A 19,627-nucleotide genomic window follows, 5' to 3' on the forward strand; every position below is an offset into this window, starting at 1 on the left:
GGGAGCTCGCATTCCAGGTTGACTGCTAAGATGGCTGAACACACAAACAGACATGGTCATACCAGCTAGTCACATGACTAACCTGCTGGACAACTTGTGTTTTTTGAATTTGAACAGTTTGAGAGAAAGTCTGTTTGCTCCTGGACTGAGAAGATCTCTCTCCTGTCTGCTCCCATCTCTTTCTCACAAGCCTTTGAATCCACTGAAGACACATGAGCCCCAAGAAAGAAAAGTCTCCTACAGTGAACAAGGTTTAAGAATACTGGGCCCCAATGAAAAGCAAGATCTACCGACAATCAAGGACTGTACAGTGAGCTTGAAGAACCGTAACAATTCTTCTGATATTGCCTCAAACCTTTCCACTTTATTTTTCTTCTGCTCTTTTCTATCTCTATTTGCATGTGTATCGTGTATGCATGGGGCACGGTGTGTATCCGTAGGCGTTAACCGAATTAGTGTTTAAGTTTAATAAATTTCAACTTTTCTTCTTTAAACCTAAGAAAGCCTGTTTATGTTGGTTTCTTTGCCTTACAATTAGAAAGCGGTGAACAAGGATTCACCAAAGGGGAGCTAAAAACATAATGTGTTAAAATTAAACCCTGTTACAGTAAGACCAGGTGAAGGCTGAAAGGGAACCCTAGACCTCTTTCTCATCTGGTCATAACAGGGCACAGGAGCAGAGGTTGAGAGAGCGGTTAATAAAGCATTGAGTATCCTGGGCTTTATTAATAGGGGCATAGAGTACAAGAGCAAGGAAGTTATGTTCAACTTACATAAGACACTAGTTCGGCCTCAGTTGGAGTATTGCGTCCAGTTCTGGGCGCCACATTTTAAGAAGGATGTGAAGGCATTGGAGGGAGTACAGAAAAGATTCACGAGAATGGTTCCAGGGATGAGGAACGTCAGTTATGAAGATAGATTGGAAAAGTTAGGACTGTGTTCATTGGAGAAGAGAAGGCTGAGAGGAGATTTGATAGAGGTATTCAAAATTATGAGGGGTCTGAACACTGTGAAGAGGGAGAAACTGTTTCCACTCATGAAAAGATCGAGAACGAGAGGGCACAGATTTAAAGTATTTGTTGAAACAAGCAAAAGCGACATGAGGAAAAACTTTTTCATGCTGCGAGTTAAGGTCTGGAATGCGCTGCCTGAGAGTATGATGGAGGCAGGTTCAATTGGGGCGGCACAGTGGCGCAGTGGTTAGCACTGTAGCCTCACAGCTCCAGGAACCCGGGTTCGATTCTGGGTACTGTCTGTGCAGAGTTTGCAAGTTCTGCCTGTGACCATGTGGGTTTTTGCCGGGTGCTCTGGTTTCCTCCCACAGCAAAAGACTTGCAGGTAGATAGGTAAATTGCCCCTAGTGTAGGTAGGTGATAGGGAATATGGGATTACTGCAGGGTTAGTATAAATGGGTGGTTGTTGGTCGGCACAGACTCGGTGGGCCGAAGGGCCTGTTTCAGTGCTATATCTCTAAATAAATAAAAATTGAAGCATTCAAAAGTGAATTAGACCGTATCTGAAAAGGAAGAATGTGCAGGGAGAAGGCGGGGCAATGGCACTACGTGAATTGCTCATTCAGAGAGCCAGTGCAGACAAGACGGGCCGAATGGTCCTGTAACAATTCTGTGATTCTTATATGGCTCAGTCTCAAATTTTGTGTGATAACAGTCCTGTGAAGCATCTCGGGATGATTTTGCTACGTAGAGGTCCGATATCAATGCAAGTTCTTGCTATTGATTTTGTATAATGCTTTTATTTTGTATCATCAATTATAGTTAAATAACAATTGGCCAGCAATTTGTGAAGTGAAGAAATAGAGTTGGTTTGAGCTTAAGGCCCTCTCTGTAGTACACGCGGAGGAGCTGGGAACTGCAAAACTGAGGCACCACAGCACCACTATTGGTGAGAAGATATAATTACAGCATGACAAGCTTACATAGGCAATTTCCATTGTAACTGTGGATATAGGGATCTATAAAGGAAATATGCACAGATGTATGATTTTTAAAATATATTACACATTTATTTATACTTTAAAATGTAGTCATGTTGGTACATTGTCAGGCAGGGAGAGACCATTGATGCCAACACTGATGCTCTGTGTCCTCTGAGTTGTTGTATGAGGATACTGAACTACAGTTACATCTGCAGTTATCTTTCAAAAATAAGTTATTAATAGAAAAATTACAAACTGCTGTGTTTTTATTTTGCTAAAGTCATTTTTGGCATGCCTCTATGTAATTCACCACAGACTGCCATTGTTAATCTGGACACAAGAGCACAGGGATGAAATGTAGGTGTTTGCTATCCTGCATGAATAAAGAGTTAAACTGTAAGCCATGTTCTAAGAACATTGCTTTACCACCTGGGAAGTAACCATCAGCCTCTGCCCACAGCAAGACAGGACACTTACGTTTTTTACACACTCAGTATTTTGAACTGTTTAAATTGAGGTCTTTAAAGTCTAAATTGTGGTGAGTTTGTGCTCAGAATGTTCTGTATCCTTGTCTTAACATTCCTATCAACTATAATTTACACTCTGTATGAAATAAAATCCAGCAATTTTCTTCCCAGATTACCTACAAAATAAAACTCATGATTATACCATCTCACATCTAGATGGGGATAACTTATGGAGAAGTTGTGTCACTCTTCAATCCATGCAGTGGCACTGAAATATTTGTCGATGTTTGCAGATCCTTCGCCAGTGTGATGCTGCGTGAAAGATAACAGGTGGCCTTCGGAGTTAAGTGCTTATACAGGCAGAAAGATGCACAACACAAGCAGCAAGGTCAAGACATGATGGCTTTGTATTTGTTTTTCACCCCCTCACTTTTTTTTCTCCCCACCAGTTTTCTCCCTCTCTGAAACCATGACTACTTTCGAGGATCCGTTCCCCTCCCCCACCTTGGGGCTGAATTTTATGGGCTCCTGATTCGGGTTCAGACGCGGGGGGGTGGGGTGACCTGTAGAATTGCGACGGGTGGTGGGGCGCAGAGAGCCTATTGCCTCCCTGTAGCAACGCAATTTTATAGGCGGCAGGATAGGCTGACGATGGCCTTCCAACTCAGAGACCAAGCGAGGCCCTCAGGTGGCCTCCACCACATGGCGAGGTCACCCAGTAAAATGAGGCGACCCCCCCCCCCCTGTGGGCTTGGGATGATGGCCCCGCTCCAAGGGCAATCTGTGGCCCATGGAGGTCCCCCACCAGGAAAACCTGCAACTCCCTAAACCACCCTCCCTCTGCCAGGGATTGGCCCCGGCAACTTCGTCTCACTCACCTTGGTTCCGGGCTCCAGCATTGGGCCTGGGTCCAAGGCCTCCGCAGTACTGGCAGTGTCCACCGCTCCTGTTGGCGATGCCGATAGTGCTGAGCTGCCGGCCCTGTAATTGGACGGGAGCTCTTACAGGCGGAATCCCCGTCCCATTAAAGGGACGAAGATCCCGGCGCCGAGCTGTTAATTGGCCTGATGCCATAGAATCACTCCAGGGGTGGGCATCTCCAGCTGCCTGAGGCAGAATTCCTCTCGCCATTTCGGCCTGGCATCGGGATCCCCACTATGCGCACAAAAGCCCCACCCAAGTTAGCGTGCTGGATGTTTAAGCAAGCCAGTGAGCGTCACTAGCTTATTTAATCATGCCCATTTGTGTCCTTGTCAAATGCTGCACTTCGTTGGTTTCCAATCAGGAAGAGGAACCTTGATAACTTAATGAGGAACTCTGAAAGTGAGGTGTATAACCTACAACAACCATCTAAGCTTCCAAAGACAGTAGCTAAGAAATCACTCAAGGGATTTTTAAAAAATAATTACACCTCTGTGAAGTGCTTTAGGGCATTTTTTACATTAACGTTACTGTATAAGGATGGGCAATAAATGCTGGCCTTGCCTTCGATGCCCACATCCCACGAACAAATAGAGAAGTATAAATGCAAGTTGTTGCTATTGTAGCCGCAGTATCTCTGTGACCTTCTCCAGTGTTAAAGCCCTCAGATATCTCGACATTTTAAAGGAGCGTCTTCAAGGGGTTGGGGGGTGGGGGGGGTGGGGGGGAGAGGTGGAGTGGCGGAGAGGTTTAGTGAGGGAATTCCAGAGCTTAGGTTCAAGTCCTTTGAAGGCATGGCTCGCAATGATAGAGCAATTAAAATTGGGGAATGCACAAGAGGCCAGAATTGTAGGAGTCCAGAAATTTCAACAGGTTGTAGGGCTGGAGGAGGTTACAGAGATAAGGAGGAGCATACCCATTCAGTTTAATCTTTGCATGTTAAGAAGTACAAGAAGAATTTCCTCAAGAGAGATGATGTACGTGAATTTAGCTTCCACTGCAATCGGGAAAAGTATCGAGTCAGGGATGTGCTTGCTTTACCTGAGGGAATTTCCTTTTTGAAAGGACACACACACCTCTCTCTTGTTTATTTAAAGTTAGCACTTTCAGCTTGGATGTGTTTTCTCTGCACTCTTGTCACTCATTGCCGCCGTTTGCTTTTCCCCAAATCGTGTTTGTTTTAACTTTCCTTTGTACAGCAGCTGGAGGAATTGTTTAAACAAGAGCCTAAGCTGCTGCTGTTACGGTGAAGAAAAGCACCGTGAACCCAAGGGGAAGCGTGGAGGTGTGTGGGGGTGTTGGGAAGAGGTGGGGTTAAAGAGAAAACAATGAGGATTTAACAAGATTATGGGTGGATTGTTACTTAAGGTTTATTTTTCCTTTAACTAAAAAAAGCCCCAAAGCAGCCACAGGTATAGGAATTTAAACTTTGAAGGGAATCTTGTGTGGACAATGGACAGGAAGAAATATTTCCCCATATAACTGCTATTAGCAGCAAGTGTTTTGAAAGAGTTGGAAGACAATGGTTCTTGAGGGACCGTGGCCAGTTTTTTTTAGACATTATTAAGTCCGCCTCAGACTGAAAGCCGCCCCTTTCTCTCTTTTCCCCCCTGAGTTTAATGGCAGAGTTTGGCAGGCAACCTGCTGTGAAGCTGATTGATGCTCTGAACATCTGAGGGGCTTTTTGTGTTCAGCTGCTCACTATGAGGGGCCTTAATGTGTGAATACTTAAATAAGGTCAGACCTTATCACATGTAATCCGTGCCTGAGAGCAAATCAGCAGTGACAGGCAGCCCTGCATAGCGAGCAAGCAGCACAGTGAGAAAGCACATCAGTGTTACGGCTGCTGCAGGCAAGTTAAGGAATTTCTCTCTTCTCTCCCTCCTTCCTTCCCCTCTCTCTCTCTTTCCCACCCCCCCCCCCCCCCGCTCTCTCCTTCCTTCTCCCCCCTCTCCTTCCTTCTTTCTCTCCCTCTCTCTTTCCTTCTCACCCCTCTCCTTCCTTCCCTCCCTCTCTCCTCCCACTCCTATCCCTCCCTCCATTTGTCCATCCCTTACTCTTCCCTTTCCTTCCATCTATCTCTCCTTATCATTCTCCTTCCCTCCCTCCCTCTCCTTCCTTCCCTCCCTCCCTCTCCTTCCTTCCCTCCCTCTCTTCCCCTTCTTCCCACTATTTCCTCCTCTATTCGTCCCTCTATCCCCCTCCCCTCACCTCCCTCTAACCCCCTCCCTCCGTCACCCCCTCCCCTCCTTTTCTCCTCCCTTCCCTTCTGTCTTTTACCATTTTTTTCTTTGTTTTTTTTGTCTGAACATCAACTTGGCAGCATTTGGAAAGCTGAGGGAAAACGTGTCCTGAATGTTACATGGGCTAATCAGAGCCCAGGGATTGTTTATTTGTAACAAAGTGATAGTCTTTTCCATTGGGAGGTTCATGCAAGCTTCTCTCAAAGCACGAAACGATGACTGACCCGGACTACTTCACCAGGACTGGACTGGAGTGGGAACTTTACTGCTGTTGGACTTTTTATTTTGTTCTTGTTGCTGCCGATAGCTTTGAAACACCTTACTGAATGGGATTCTGCTCAACCTCTCTGTGCCACACAGGTCAACCCGTAATATGTCACTTGCGGATGGTTTCATCCAAAAATGGTGCAGTCCATGTTCCCGTTGGCATAATCCATTCATGCGTTAGATCCTAACTGCCCTTTCTGTTGTCCTCACCCTGAGGTGTCCAACTGAGTTCTATCTGATGACAGAGCCAGCTTGTAACAGTCCTGTCTTTCACATTTCCACCACAGGCCTGTCGCAGAGTTTCCTGGAGGAGCTGTTTAATTGAGTTGAGCTGCAACACGGCAATAAAATAAAGGAAGGAAGAAATCGCTACCCAGGGTATCCCTGCTCCAAGGTGATGATTTGGCTTGCGGATTCAAGTTGGCAGATTCCCGTTTCCTTGATCATACTGCTTTCCCTGCACATCGAAGGTAAGGAAACGCAATCAGACTTTAGCAGTCAAGATGCAGTGACTGGTTGCAGGCATATTCTCTTTGCCTCTAGATAAATTACATTTCTATTTGAAAAAATAGCACAAAGTAATGCATGGTGGCATGTTCATTGCTAAATGTAACTTTTAATAATAATTACTATTATCATGTTGGGACAGCAATTCAAAATGTTGGCATTTTGCTTTTTTGTTCATTCTGAGATTTCAGAATCAGCACATGTATTCTAGCTAAGAGAACTTGCGTGCTCTGTTCTCCTGAATATTTCACTTTAGATTTTTTTTAAATGTTAATTTAATTAATCTAAGAAATACCTCAGACATCTGTACAATTCATTTTGTCCAGACTGGGTTTTTGCACTTCTTCCAACACAACAGAAAGAAAAGACCACCATCAAAAAGGGAATGTTGGATAAATTTACACATAATTGTTCATTTATTCTGGTGCTGGATATCATTTCCATTTTCCTTTTTAATGAATACCAAACGTTGTTATGTTCAAGATGTAAGGGAGAACTGACATGCAAGTTGCAAACAGAACCCAGTGTATTAACAGTCTCTCCTCAAACTGCCTTCCACCAGCAGCAGTAGAACTTCTGTTTGTAAAATGTGCTGATGCTATGATGGGATCTGACACATGCTGTTTAAAATAATACTTGGATACAAAAACAGGACCATCCGCATCTGGTTCAACTGTCTTGTGTATTGGTTTCTGATGTGTTGTAGTCTCTGGTTCCATCTAATAGTGACTTGAGGAATTTGGCCCAATATATTGCCCTATTTTTTTTTCTAACCTTGCAATGCACACGACTGTACAATGCACCACACTGCATAATAATGATGTGCCTTGCTGAATGATATACTGTGGGCCATGCAATATTATCATAGTCAGATTAAAGACAAACTGGAACGATGAGCGCAAGAAATTAAGTCTGCAGGCAGTTTGTAGATTGCGATCCAGATTTTGACTGAATAAAGTGCTATTCTTATTTTGCACCATTATAAATGCGGGTGTCTATGGTGGCATCTGCTCATGATGATAACAATCAGATAACCCGTGCTGTGTTTAAAAAAAAAATTAAACAGCATTTCCACACGATGAGGCAGCACAATAGTGTACTAACATGCTGTGCAAAGTGATTCTTCACACCGTGAATGCCAGATTTCAGGAGAACTCAGTGATGTGGGGAATGTGGAGACAGTGTACTCCTGGTGGAATGGGAAGAAAGAAAAGATCCCACAATAGAGGAAAGTGCTTCATAGAACCTCAGGAGGAGGAAGCTGCTCAAGTTTACTCTTCCTTCAGTTGCTAACACTACCGAGTTTCCATAGCAACCTGCTTCAGGGATTGAATTTGACTCTAAGCTCAGTCAGAAGGTAAACAACAAGGGGGCAGGGAGGGAGGTAAGGAACTTCACATATCACTTTTTAACCTACCGGTAAAATAATTTCTGACGGTTTATCTCTAAAACTAGGAGAATAACTCAACAAGCTGCATGCAGTTCAAAATATATTTTTAAAAAAAACAGAAAATAACCAATTTTATTTGAGGACCAGCGAGAGTTTCCTTCAGTGAGATTTTCAGTGAATTAAAAAAAAACACACAAAAGCCCTCTTCTGACAAATGTTAAAAATGGAGTTCTTTAAAAACGCTTTTGTGTTTTGGTGTGAGGGGGCCAGCTCTCTAATTGAAGGTTTTGTTTAGAGACTCTATACTGTGCTTCACACAGATGTGGAGAGGAGGGAAAAAATGTGCAAATTCCTCTTGTGACCGTGTCTGTCTTGTCTCGGGTTTTCCCTTTTCTGGGACCTTAAAGGAGCAGCCCGATATTAGAATCATAAATGAGTCACCCTGTCCTTATCCATCTGCATTTCTACAAACTTTTCCATTGACTACAAACCAATTGTTTTAAGGCATTTTTTCTTGTCTAGTTGTAGATTCCTTTTTTAAAACTGTGTTTTTAGTTATTGTGTAGTCTAGGATCCTCATTGCAAGTCTAGACTATTAGAGATTGGATGTTGTCTGGTACAAGGAGGATTACACTGTGTCTCCAGAGTCACGGTGAAACCTGACATTATGCTGTTGGTTAAAAGGAAGCAAGCATGACAAATATGTAAGCGTACCTCTTCCAGTCATACTGGGAAATCCACACTGGAGTCCATGGGAATGTCCGGCCACTGAGTTTGCAGTTTACTGTTACTTTACTGCACTATTTGCAGTCTGCCTATAGCAATGGATTCACTTGCTGCCTACTTTTTGCAACACACACCAATGTGCAACATTGAGTCATGGATTGCTTTAATGGTAGAACATTTGTGTTCCATGGTACTGGAATTCTTACGAGTGATAGACTATAAATTGTGTGTGGTACTTGCAACATCTTAAAGGGGTAAAGCCATTGGACGTTGCTAGTTTGAAATCACACATCTACATTCACAGGAGCATTACAGGTGGCGGTGAAGTTCTCCTGTGAAGCACCTTGGGATGTTTTACCACATCAAAGGTGCTATATAAATGCAAGTTGTTGTTATAGTCTTTGGCTGTAGTTTTTTTGGAAGGAATGAATTCCGTTGCAAAGCTTTAGTATAAGTTTTACTTCACTGTTGTTATTGCAGATATGCAGATCTGCTGTTATCTTTGGATATTGTCCCAACAATCTAACTTTATCTCCCGCTTGTAATACAGCCTTGCAGCTGTTAAGGGGTGGAAGGATCAACGCTACGCTCTATTCTATCTTCAAGATGTTCTGTTAACCTATATTAATGCTACACTGCTAATTGAATCCTATACTGAAATTACATTTGGTGTCAACCTGGGATCAGTGGGTAGCACTCTTGCCTCTGGGTCAGCAAGTCATGTGTTCAGGCCGCACCCCAGAGACTTGAGCACATAGTCCAGGCTGACGCTCCCAGTGCAGGTGAGGCACTGCACTGTTGGAGATGCCATCCATCCTGAACCCAACACTGGTGATTCAGAGGCAACTGGATGCTGGAAATCTGAAATATAAGCAGTAAATGCAGGAAGCAGGTCATGCAGCATCTCCGGAGAGCAAAAAACAGATGACCTTTCATCAGAACTGGAAAATCTTACAGAAGTATCAGTTTTAAGCAATACAGAGAAGGGGAGGAAGGTGCAAGAAGGAAGGTGTGTGATAGGTTGGACGGCAGGAACGATTAAATGACGAAAGGGATAATGGTATGGGGCAAAAAGGCATGGTAATGGGACAAAGAAACAAAATATGGGTTTTGTGGAGCTGTAAATGGCAGTAGCAGATGGGTCAGCCAAGATGGAGTGTCAGTGTAGATTACATAACCAAATCTATAGGACTTGAACCCACGACCTTCTGATTTGGAACAATAGTGTTACCCACTGAGAAACAGCTACACCAATGATTGCAACCTGTTTAGAGTTATCAATATTTTATAAATGTTCACAATGTTTTTCCAATTTTGTATCTCACATGATTTAGCCTATTCCTTTTCAGTATGTGATTGCTTCCAAAGCAATGCAATCTAAATTATGGAAACTATTAAGCAACTCACTTGCCTTCTTTTTTTATTAAATCAGTTACTTGAAATACCAAGGGAGAAATTTCCCCAGCCCCCTGTGAGTGGGGGAGGGGGGTTTGTAGGTGAGGGGAGGAAAGGGTGTGCTGGGAAATTTGAAAAACAAGGGCCAAGCTGGTCCCCAACGTCTTCCCCCTTCCTTGTGTTTTCCCCGGGGGCAGTTTGGGTCTGATGCTGGTAACCCACCTGTCAGTGGCTGGAAGATAATTATGGAGGCAATCCGTGGACATTTTTGGAAGGTGGCGCATGAGATTCCCGCTGTGTCTGCTCACAGGAGGTGAGAGCAGAGCGAGAGGTTCCAGTACCATCAGATTCATATGCAGTGGTCATTTTAGAGGACAAAATTGGCAATCCTGAGGACATCCACAGTTGTTTGCTGGTCACCTGCAGACAGATTCACCAGTTAGTGCTGGGGCGTGAGGAATTGGCTGCCAGTCCCATCAGCAATATGGCATCACCATCTTGTGCCGCCCTCCTCTTCTCCATTAATCTCAGCAGCACACAGCATTCACCCTGGGTCTGCAGGCAGCCCTTCACTTCGGGCGCTCTGATTGGCCCTCCTGCCTCCTCAGGCAGTCCGCAGTCCCTAATTGGACAGTGCTGCTGGAGGCGGCTTCTTAATTGGCCTGCTCCAGGAAGATCGCACCTGATATCCCATTACGTACACGTCCAGGTTCACAATCTGAAAATCAGCCTGATCACTCGGATGGGAAAGTTCAGCCCCAAGTGTCTTCAATATCAAACAACTAGTTTAACCTAACATGGTGAAACCTTGTGGTGCAATAATGCAATGGGGAAAAACCTCAACCCATTAATCTTTGTGAATAGTTACTACAGCCATAAGTATTCTGGCTAATATTTAACTGTATGGCCAACAACACCTAAGTTGGAAAAATAAAATAGATTAATCTTTTACAATTAATATTAAATGATGAAAAGCCATCTTGGAATTGGACATTTGCAAGTTTTTTTAATCCTCGCACCAAGTCCTGTTCCCCTATCACTCTTGTGCTTGCTGACCTACATTGACTCCCAGTCAAGCAACATCTTGATTTTAAAATTCTCATCCTTGTTTTCAAATCCCTCATGGCCTCGCCCCTCACTATCTCTGTAATCTCCTCCAGCTCTACCACCCTCCAGAATATCTGTTTTCCTCTAATTCTAGCCTCTTGAGCATCTCTGATTTTAATCGCTCCACCATTGGTGGCTGCACCTTCAGTTGCCTAGGCCTGAAGCTCTGGAATACCCTCCCTTCACCTCTCTACCTGTCCACTTCACTTTTCTCTTTTAAGACACTGCTTAAAACCAACTCTTTGATAAAGCTTTTGGTCATCTGACCTAATATCTCCCTATGTGGCTCAGTGTCATATTTTATTTTATAATGCTCCTGTGAAGCACCTTGGGACATTTTGTACTGTGTACAGTATTGGTCTCCTTATTTAAGGAAGGATGTAAATGTGTTGGCAATAGTTCAGAGAAGGTTTTACTAGACTGATACCTGGAATGGGCGGGCTATCTTACGAGGAAAGATTGGACAGGCTAGGCTTGTATCCGCTGGAATTTAGAAGAGTAAGAGGCGACTTGATTGAAACATATAAGATCCTGAGGGGTCTTGATAGGGTGGATGTGGAAAGGATGTTTCCCCGGGGAGAACTCTTCAACTCTGCTACAAAATTTCTCAGGTGGATGTAAAAGACCCCTAGGCACTATTTTGAAGAAGAGCACTATGCCACCATCTCCCCTCGTAATTGTATTTATTTTGTGTAGCTCACTCCATGTTTATTTTTCCATTCCCGTTTACACCAATTGGCAACGTAAAGGGAGGGTAACCAAAATTTAAATAGAAATACCAGATCAGTGTCTACTAGTAAAAACTACAATACTCCTTCCTGACCTTTTGAAATGTTGTGTCGTAAACGTCACATCTATTTTCTTAATTATCTGAAAAGTGGGTCTTGTATTAAGTTTTTGTTTGATGCTCAAAGTGATGGTTTCCTGGTGCTTGAGGCTCGTCTCTCCCTATGAGGGCAGTAAAGCTGTAAATGATTCTTTATTCAGATGTGGAGCTAGGAATCCACAGCCATCCAGCACTTGACACTCATATGTCCTGAGGGATTTGTGAGTGGGCATTCTGTTAAAAGTCCTCCAACCTCATCCTTTGGAAGTTATTCAAGACCCAACTAGCTACACAAGGGTTGTTTTCAGCCCTTATAAAGGCTTCAATGCTTTCTCTGGGTTTACAATTGAAAGCCATAGGAATCAGTTAACATTATAAAGATTGTGAATGTTACCAAACTTTCTTTTGTGCAGACTGCAAAGTAATCCCTTCAACCTGCGTGTAAATTCGTGGCAAGTCTAGTTAATGAGAGCGATACAGTGACAATTTGTTGGCTTCTATCAGTGGTGGGTCTGCAAAAAGATATTGTTACTTTAATAAACCATACAGCCTACTTCGGAATTTTATCATTAAGATTATTCTGAAAAGTATGCCATATTTTTATATTTTTGCGATGTGCTATGCAATTGGATCGCGTGTTATGGGTTATCATAAAGTAAGCCTTTAATGTTTCTTTGCAAATCGGCACTAAATCATCTGACCAAGGTGAAATAAGGAAAGATTGCGGGGTAAAAGACCTGCTGTGTCACATATTTTATAGATCTTAACATTTGGGCCGTAAGCGTGCAGAGTTTGACATTCCAGCTCCTAATTAGAATGGTAGATTGGTGGAAGAAATCTATTTGTATTCAACCCAAACAAAACCCCTGGTCACTGATTCTCTCGGAGAGATGGCGTGAAGTTAGGTACACTGGAAATTTTGCCGTAAGTTGCCAATTACGCCGTTGAAGGAAATTCCTGCGTCTTGTTTTCAGGCAGTATCGGTTTCTGCCTGTGTTCTTTCCAACCCGCTCCGTCCAATGTTGACTCTTTTATTTTTAAAATACCTTCTGATGGCTTCCGAACGAGATAAGGATGCCCCATTTTCCTGCTTCCACCCCCTTTAGTGAAACACTGAGGTTGTTAACCGCTACATCTGCTGTACTAATGAGGCATTTAATGACCTGTTGCGCAGTTTGGGAGGACACAGGCGGTACATCTGTATAATTCAGAGAAGTGATAATCACCATTCCTTGAACACACTGGGTTATTCTTAGAAAAATCCCGATACTGAAATGTATTTGTTATCTATAGCCTCCTGATATTCTACTCTAACATTTACCATATGTTGTTCTTAAGCTGACATATTATAAATGTAGGCAAGTCCTCACGTTGAATCTGAGTAACTGTTTCCCGATTACCACAATCAATTGTCCTAGGAAATGGTATGAATAATATATTCCATACTGGAAACTGCAGTAACTCGGGAGTAGTTCCAGTCCATTTGATTACCACACGTTGGACCATTATAGAGAAATTAACCCCTTCCCCATCGTTCGATGTTGCGGATAACGCACTCCTTTGCTATTCTCTCTTGCCTTTTTCTTAAAGAAGAAATTAAAGATTTTCCCGATTTACAGTGATATCCTGGTAAATCAAACTGTGCTGGTTTAAAGAGTGGGTGGATAATAGGGCAAAGGAGGTAGACCTTTCAGGGAAAACCACAGGAGATGCAAATACTGTCAGAACAAGTGGCACTCTTCAGGTTTTCTCTTGAGGGTTGCAACCTCAGCCCAGTGAATTGGCCGAAGGTGGCTGAGGGACTTGCTGTGTTGCAATTGTTCAGTGACGGGATGTGGCTCGGTGCCTGAGGTTCCCACTCGAGTGAGCTCCTGCTTTCACTGGGACATGATGAGGAGTTGCCAAGTGGAGATCACACATTTCCCACAGGAACGGAACGAAACTCCAGGCCGAACCATTCTGTTTAGTAGGGCCTTATTTTTATTTGATGGATGGAAGCTGGGATAATCTTGCCCTGGTAATAGCCCTGTTCTTCTTTTGGATAGTAAGAGCAGCACTGAATCCCCAATCTGGCAATCACACACAGCCAGGTAAACCAACTGCACGCAGACCTATCCAGCACTGCAGGTGAAAGGGACTGCAGATGGTTCCTGGCCAATATTATGAGCATGACTGCTTAAGCAAAATGCACAGCCTGTGCAGCAACCTTATTCCATTTCAGAGTTGCTAGCGTACAACTGGATTGGTTCCTCATAATCTAGGCCTGGTACTTTAATATAAAGTAGTGCCATTGTACCCAGTGTATGTCTGAGGATTTGTTTTAGCCATTGCTATACAATTGGAAACATTCACAACAACCCCTCTAATGCTCTACAGTGGCAGTATTAGCTTAGATTTTTGTGCTCAAGGTGGGATATGAACCCACAACCTCCTGTTTAGGGGCAAAGGTGCTACCAACTGAAGCACAGCTGATATTTATAACTCACTGTTGGAGTGATGCTGGTATGAAATGGAGATGAGGGCTGATATATGACAAAATCATGTTTATTGGTGCCATTTAATTCACCCAGGAATTAATTGTGGTGAAAAATTCAGCACCCTTAGCCCAGTGAGTCGGCTCGAATTGTTTTTCTTATGGGCCTGTGACTCTGCCACTGAGATGAAGAAGTGGGATTCAGGGAGGGATAGCCAACATGTTGTCTCATAAGAACATAAAAACACAAGAAACAGGAGCAGGAGTAGGCCATACAGCCCCCGGAGCCTGCTCCGCCATTCTCTATGATCATGGCTGATCTTCTGCCTCAACTGCACTTTCCCGCCCACTTGCCATGCGCTTTGATTCCCTGAGAGACCAAAATTCTGTCAATCCCAGCCTTTAATGTATTCAATGACTGAGCATCCACTATCATCTGGGCTAGAGAATTCCAAAGATTCACAACCCTTTGAGTGAAGAAATTTCTCCTCATCTCAGTCCTAAATGATCGGCCCCTTATCCTGAGACTGTGCCCCCATGTTCTAGATTCCCCAGCCTGGAGAAACAACCTCTCATGTGCCAACCCTGTCCAGCCCCTTCAGAATCTTATAGGTTTCAATGAGATCACCTCTCATTCTTCCAAACTCCAGAGAATATAGGCCCAATTTACTCACCCTCTCATCCCAGGAACCAATCTAGTGAACTTTCACTGTACCACCTCCAAGTATATCCTTCCTTAGATATGGAGACCAAAACTTCACACAGTGGGCTAGATTTAATGGGCCCCCTGGAGACTGGCTAGGACGTGGAGGTCCATAAAAGTACAATGGGACGTGGGGGCCGGAGGACCGTTGCCTTCCCGTCGCACGACGATTAATTGGGGGGCAGGAAAGGCCGATGACAGCCTTCCTGCCCAGAGGCCAATTGAGGCCCTTTAGTGGCCAATTATTAGCCAGTTAAGGGCCTCTTCCCACCGCTGCTGGAACTGAGCCAGCGGTGGAGGGGCCTCCCACACGCAGGGAGGTCACCCAGTGAAACAAGGCGACCTCCCTGTGGGCTTGGGGGGGATGGCGAGGTTTGGGAGGAGCCTCCTTCATGGGCAATCGGTGGCCCATGGATGGCTCCCACCGACAAACACCCCACCTTCCATCACACCCTCTCGGATTCATCCCCCACTCCCCCTGCATCATCACCAGGGCCTCTCTCAATCTCTATTCATTAGGCTAAGTCTTGGACTGGTTTCACTGGGCTATTTAACCAGGGCAGTGAGGAGGTGGGGGCATTATCAACAAGCCTGATCCTGAACTCATCCACTGTCCATACATGCTCTCCAACTCTCATGGAAGTGATTAGGAGTGAGAACCTTTGCCAAAACTTTCTCATCCCCAGTCTATGGTCACTGAGGCCAGTACCAACACCTCTGCCATTGTCCCATCAAAGCCAGGAGCTTCCTTGTCTGTATTGTTCCATTCGACAGTACCTGATACCAACACTGAAGAACTGCATACTGCTACACTGGTGGGTTTACGCACTTAGCCAAATGTGGCAGGGAGGAAAAGAATGCACCTCTTCCTGCCTTGTCAAGGTGGAGATCAGGATTCAACAACCCTGGATCAGGATCTGCTGCTTTTCTTTCTTGTCGTTTGTAATTTACAGACATTGAATTGTGAATTCAGCATGAGTGCTCACATATGCTTGGTGGCACAATAATTACATCATGTGCAGTTGTACCATTACGTCACCATGTTGTGGCTATAAGTGACTAGAAAGGCAGATGGCAGAAAAAGAGGGGCCATAGCGGATTCACTGCCAAAAGTAGACCTGTCAGAATGTGGCCCAACTCACCAGGCACCCTCTTGGGAGAGACTTTATTGGCAGTTGAAACCAGATTAAGCAAATGTTCTGATTTCCAATTACCGCAGTCACAGGGGCATAATGGGATTGTCTTGGGGAAGGGGGTTGCGTGTGTGGGAACGCTGGGAGTTATTGGATTAGCATAGTTTAATTGCTCATAGACTGTCAGAAATGCCCATCGGAAGCTGTTTCTAGGAAGTTTTAGTGGCAGCGACTTTAGTGCTAATCCCAATCTTAAAATTAAAGTAAGAACACAGGCAGATGTCTGATTTAATTGTGAAGTCAAAATGCCCCCAAACGTGCCTCATTCTAAACCAGGGAGAGTTTTTTCAAGTGAGATGATGATATCCCTCTAAAACGCTGTGTGATTCAGTAGATTTGTAACACTTCAGGGTTCATTGACAGCCAAGTTGGGTTGCCTTTGTGTCTAAAAGCCAGGGTAAAACAAGCTCTCTTGTTTATTATTCCTTGTTCTTTGATCCTGTGTTAGGCATTTGGAATGGAGCAAAAACATGGGTGCATCCTGTCACCAGCATCGGGGATGCGGATTATGTTCTCCAAACAAAACGTTTCTCCAATTGTCAGGTCTGTCACTCCCAACAGCAGTAACACATGATAAGCCAAAGCCTGGTTTTGCGTGGCATTTCTGTGTCACACCTGAGGCTTGCTCAGGATGAAAGCCAAAAATGTGGCCTTTCTGGTGTATGTTAGCAAAAAAGAAAATCTGGGAGATGCTGCATCATTCCTGAGGACCGTTACTGAAAACAAGTGTCAAATACAGGCCGGGCCTGTAGTTCTGGTCTGTCTTTAAAGAGCGAGCGTCAAATGTCAGTGCTACACTAGTGAAACGAAACATGAATTACAACAACAGGAAGAATTATTTATAAAGTGCCATTAAACATAAAAAACACCACCTAGGTGCTTCACAGGAGTGTTATAAAGCAAGATTCGATGCCAAGCCAAATGTGGCGATTATTAGAGCAGATGACCAAATGCTTGGTTAAAGAGGTAAGTTTTAAGGAGTGGCTTAAAGGAGGAAAGTGAGGCGGGGAGTCAGAGAGGTTCAGGGAGAGAATTCCAGAGCTTGGGAGCCAAGCAGCTGAAGGCACGGTCACTAATGGTGGAGCAATTAAAATCGGGGATGCTCAAGAGGCCAGAATTAGATGAGTGCAGAGATCTCAGAGGCATGTGTGATTATTAGTTTTATAAACCAGCAAACAGTCTTGACTATGAGGGGAAGTGCTTGGATGAAGATGGCTTGATGAGCAAGCACTTGTTAGGAAAAATGTGTGACTTTCTTTGGTATGCTGGCATATGAACCAAAGGATTTCTGGCACCATCTCCCTGTCTCAAATCAAACTCTTGTTTTGTACTGTTTCACTGTCAATCAATGAATTCACCAATCAAACAAACAAACAGCGCTTTAGGTTTCATACAGCAACAACTTGCATTTATATAGAAGCTTTAACATTGTAAAAGGCCGTATGAGGTTTGACATAGTAAAACATCCCAAGGCATTATCAATCAGAATTTGCCACCAAGTTGCATAAGGAGGTATTCGGAAAGGTTGGTCAAAGAGGTAGATTTTAAGGAGGAGCAAGAGCTGGAGAGGTTTACGGAGGGAATTCCAGAGCTTAGGGCCTTGACAGCTGAAGGCATCATCGCCAATGGTGGAGTAATTTAAAATAGGGGATGCACAAGAGACCAAAATTAGAGGAACGTAGATATTTCGGTGTTTGTAGGGCTGGAGGACGTTATGGAGATGAGGAGGGGTGAAGCCGTGGAGGGATTTGAAAACAAGAATGAAAATTTTAAAATTGAGGTGTTGATGGGCCTTCTTTAAGAATCACTACAAAGGTGATGATGGTCACCCCCATAAATTAGATGGGATTTCCAGGATATTGGTTCAGTAATGACGTACAAGCAACAGCAACTTTCCATGTGAAGATGGTGTGTGATTTCAAGAGGTTCCCACATCTTTGGTGTTCTTGTCCCAAGATATGTAGACATTGTCAAGCTACCAGTGCTGGCACCTTTTGAGATTTTACTGTGATTGAAGTTGATTATAATAGTACAAAGATTAGAATTAGACTTGAAGTATTTTCTATCAATGACAGCTTTGCCGAATTTATCCAGTAAATAGCCTATCCATACACCAGGACTGTCCCAGATTCACTGCCACATCTCACCTCCATTCACCTGCTGATCTCAGCCAAGGTGACACTGAGATTAAAAACTAGCCTCAGTGTGCTCACGCTATAGAGTGGGAAAATTAGCTAGAAATCCCTCTCTTGATTGCTATCCCGTGATACCGTGGATGTGTCCTCACAGGCATCTGCTGAGCTTAGCCGTGATGCACCCCATTGGCGAATAGTTTGTTGATTCCCCCTGTCAGAAATCATAGCTGAGTGATGGCCACTTGAATGAGGTAACCAGGGGTGATCAGTGTCTGTGGAACAGGAAGAAAGAAGGGAAAAATTGATGCCCGATACAGTTATTACAAAATGCTGAAGCATATTTTAATGGGTTTTATTTTGGGTACTCTTTTAACGACTTAATTTATGTTTTTACGGAGAGCAGGGAAATGACAGTCGGTGTGATACACAAACAAAAATTGAGAGTTGGCGCCAGCCCTTGTCCATGCTCTTCAGCCATTTAAAACAACTTGCTTGTATTAAACAGTGGACAGAAGGATATCATTGTACAAATCCTGTTAAAGGTTCTGTGCATTTCCATCATGAGGACTGGTTTCAAGGCTACCGTCTTTCTTTGCTTGTTCTAATTAGTACTTTCTCAGCTGAGATTTGTTTTGAGTTGGTGGTTCTTGGCGTGCTCTATACATTAACTCATGATTCCTTTACACACTGAAGAATTGGACACGGGGAGAAAAGTAACAATAAATTTGAAGGATTTTGCACTTCTGCTGTTTTCGGTCCAGTTCCAAAGTAGCAATTGGCGACTGTCTTGTTTAGTGACAGATTCCACTGAGCAGGCACCCTACAAAATTGATCGTGAATTAGTCACCAGTGTTAGAAGAGGTTTTGTCGTCAAGTGCATCTGGTTTGTGTGTAACCACCAAATGTAGAACAGATGAGCTATTTATGCACTAGTGCTCTGCAATTAGCCTTCTGCTCCTGTCTAAATAATACTCAAATAAATGCTCATTTTCTGAGTGGAGAGCACAGTGAGAGTTTCCCAGGCACCATTTTGCTTACAACCTCTTTGTCTCTCTTGCTCTCTGTCTTTGCATATGTAGTGACCATTGTGAATGTCATAATAGTGTCGATTTTCTTCCTCCTTTTTAATTGTGTGTGCAACTCTGCTTTCTCATTGGTTGCTTTCTGTGTGTAATCAGCGTTTTTATTGCAGAAAATTTCACGCCACCTCCAAATAAAACAATCTCCCTGATAAGATTGTATGGAACAGACAAGAATCGTCAATCCACAGTGTGGTAAAATAAATCCACTGACGCAACCACTATGACGGTTCTTAAAAAAAAATACGATTTCAAATTT

At 43.7% G+C, this 19,627-nt stretch overlaps 1 protein-coding gene across 11 annotated transcripts in view; it reads left to right on the forward strand.

Annotated features, from left to right (window-relative positions):
- The window catches only part of bmpr1ba (bone morphogenetic protein receptor, type IBa), a 471,306-nt gene that overhangs the window by 343,868 nt on the left and 107,811 nt on the right, over nt 1-19,627 (forward strand). For 10 of the 11 annotated variants that reach the window (XM_068046063.1, XM_068046061.1, XM_068046079.1 and 7 more), the window contains one exon: nt 6,122-6,304. In XM_068046063.1, the coding sequence (XP_067902164.1) occupies nt 6,232-6,304 (73 nt within the window). In that variant the 5' untranslated portion in view covers nt 6,122-6,231. Of the gene's footprint in view, nt 1-5,836; nt 5,928-6,121; nt 6,305-19,627 lie in introns of those variants that run through there. The other variant, XM_068046125.1, reaches the window with a different exon arrangement.

Source organism: Heterodontus francisci, chromosome 1 (assembly GCF_036365525.1).
Source record: "Heterodontus francisci isolate sHetFra1 chromosome 1, sHetFra1.hap1, whole genome shotgun sequence".
NCBI classification, from domain to species: Eukaryota; Metazoa; Chordata; class Chondrichthyes; order Heterodontiformes; family Heterodontidae; genus Heterodontus; species Heterodontus francisci.